The 1,679-nt window shown below is 38.6% G+C and overlaps 2 protein-coding genes across 2 annotated transcripts in view; both read right to left on the minus strand.

The window, feature by feature from the left end:
* Positions 1–367: 367 nt before the first annotated feature.
* LOC113464360 (uncharacterized) lies at positions 368–1,330 on the minus strand. The gene is made up of 6 exons (XM_026813614.1): positions 1,295–1,330; positions 1,171–1,212; positions 993–1,080; positions 767–929; positions 517–687; positions 368–443 (listed from the first exon to the last, which is right to left on the minus strand). The coding sequence occupies exons 1-5, from the start codon at positions 1,327–1,329 to the stop codon at positions 533–535; spliced, it is 483 nt and encodes a 160-aa protein (XP_026669415.1). The 5' UTR covers position 1,330; the 3' UTR covers positions 368–443; positions 517–532.
* A 210-nt stretch (positions 1,331–1,540) lies between these two features.
* LOC113464359 (ubiquitin carboxyl-terminal hydrolase 7-like) overlaps positions 1,541–1,679 on the minus strand; it is a 2,659-nt gene continuing 2,520 nt past the window's right edge. Inside the window, exon 3 of the mRNA XM_026813613.1 lies at positions 1,541–1,544. Within this exon, the coding sequence (XP_026669414.1) occupies positions 1,541–1,544 (4 nt within the window). The remainder of the gene's footprint in view (positions 1,545–1,679) is intronic.

The following is a 1,679-nucleotide window of genomic DNA, read 5'->3' on the forward strand; positions in this document are numbered from 1 at the left end:
CTTTCTATTTGCGACTCACGTTTGCGGTTGGCTTCTGTACTCTATGTATACTATCAATGCTACGGTGGACTTGAATTCGATTGCTGTCTATGCTACGGTAAAACTAAACAGTGTAGATCTCTTCTAAAGAGGTTCTGGCATATACTACGGTGGACCCCCGAATTGACCGCAAGGTGCAGTACTAGTATGGGTGAATGCGAAAAACCGGAACTCAGCACTCTCGGTTTCTCTCTGCTACTACGTTAAAGGACCTAGTTCCAAAAGTTTGCATTCTGAACAATTTCCAAAAAAAAACGCAGAAAGATGAAAAACATAAAGGTATATCGTAAATAGAAGTTTTATTCTTCCAATTACAAAAACAATGGACCTAACATTGGGAAGAAGGAAGACTGAATGAAATCGTCCGTGTCCATCTCGGGCACCCCGGCGACAATGCACGATGGCTAGGACAATCAGTTTCACATATTAATACAATGAAAAAATTGTATTTGTAACTTCGAGATCTACTAGTCTTACCTTTGCTGGATGCGATTTATTCATCGTCATCCCAAGGGTCCCGTTGCGTGACGTTTCCGCGAGCTTTGCCCGCCGTTCTTCCATACCAAATGTCTTTTAACGCCGCCACCATTGCTATCTTGAACTCTGATTTTGTTGGCGGATCGAAATGATTGTTTCCTTTCATTGCCTCTGCAAATTAAAAATACCACACAATATTAGGAATTATATGACTAATTATACACGATCGCATTATAAATAGGATAATGACCGTATATAGCGGAAGTGATTTTTGACACGTTGAGTGCTTCTGTGCCATATCGATCTCCAAGCCATGTTAAGTGGCTAATTACGTATTCGGTCATACTTTCATTTAAGGAGATGGTCACCGCTTCCTCTAACGTAACACCGCCCAGCGACTTATAATATGCGACCTAAAGAAAGAAAATTACTATAAATATATATACATACATTACATTAATTATTGTTTCACTTACGAGGTCACTGAACTGTTCATCGTTTATTTGGTCCACATCTATAAAATCTTTTAACCTCTTTAAAGGGAAGTATGGTGGACGCGGTACCCTGTTTTTTAATTCAGTCAGCATTAGTCTGAAGATGATGAAGAAGGAGGTAGTATTTCAAGTTGATACATTCGACATAATAAATACTTACTTTTGATTGACATTTATGCGTTCCATTACTTGAGTCAGTGTTCTGTAAAGAGAAAAAAAGTATCAGAACGTTATGCTACAAATACAAGCGATCTACTACTAGAAATAATATATTCGATACTTACTTTTGGTTATCCTCTATCTCGCGGACGAGCTGCATTATTGATCTGCAAATATAAGAGTAGAATCTTATGAAATTTCAATTGCTAATAAATTTGCTAGCATTGGAGCACGTGAGTCCAACTTGGGCTCAAATTAAATCTCGAAATCTCTAGTTTAATTAATTTTTAGCGATAATTCCAACTACATCGACTCTAAACGGATGAAAATCCGTTGCACAAAGTTTCGAAAATGCAAGCTACGTGTCCATGCTATCTGGGTAACGATATAGAATAAACGTGTTAACTTACGAATTCGAGGGTGCGGATTCTGTTTGTTCGCAGCTGTAAGGCAATTGAGCGTCGCTATCTAGGGAGGACTGCGAACGTTCTCTCACGTACACCAACATAT

This window comes from Ceratina calcarata, unplaced genomic scaffold, assembly GCF_001652005.2.
Source record: "Ceratina calcarata isolate Rehan_Ccalc_2016 unplaced genomic scaffold, ASM165200v1 scaffold3452, whole genome shotgun sequence".
NCBI lineage: Eukaryota > Metazoa > Arthropoda > Insecta > Hymenoptera > Apidae > Ceratina > Ceratina calcarata.

Excerpts from the sequence above, each read along its gene's own strand:
- LOC113464360 (XM_026813614.1), bottom strand. The coding sequence starts at position 1,329 with ATGCAGCTCGTCCGCGAGATAGAGGATAACCAAAA. Across the intron at positions 1,213-1,294 it reads GAGATAGAGGATAACCAAAA|AACACTGACTCAAGTAATGG; the intron begins GTAAGTATCGAA and ends TTCTCTTTACAG. Across the intron at positions 688-766 it reads AATCACTTCCGCTATATACG|AGGCAATGAAAGGAAACAAT; the intron begins GTCATTATCCTA and ends TTTAATTTGCAG.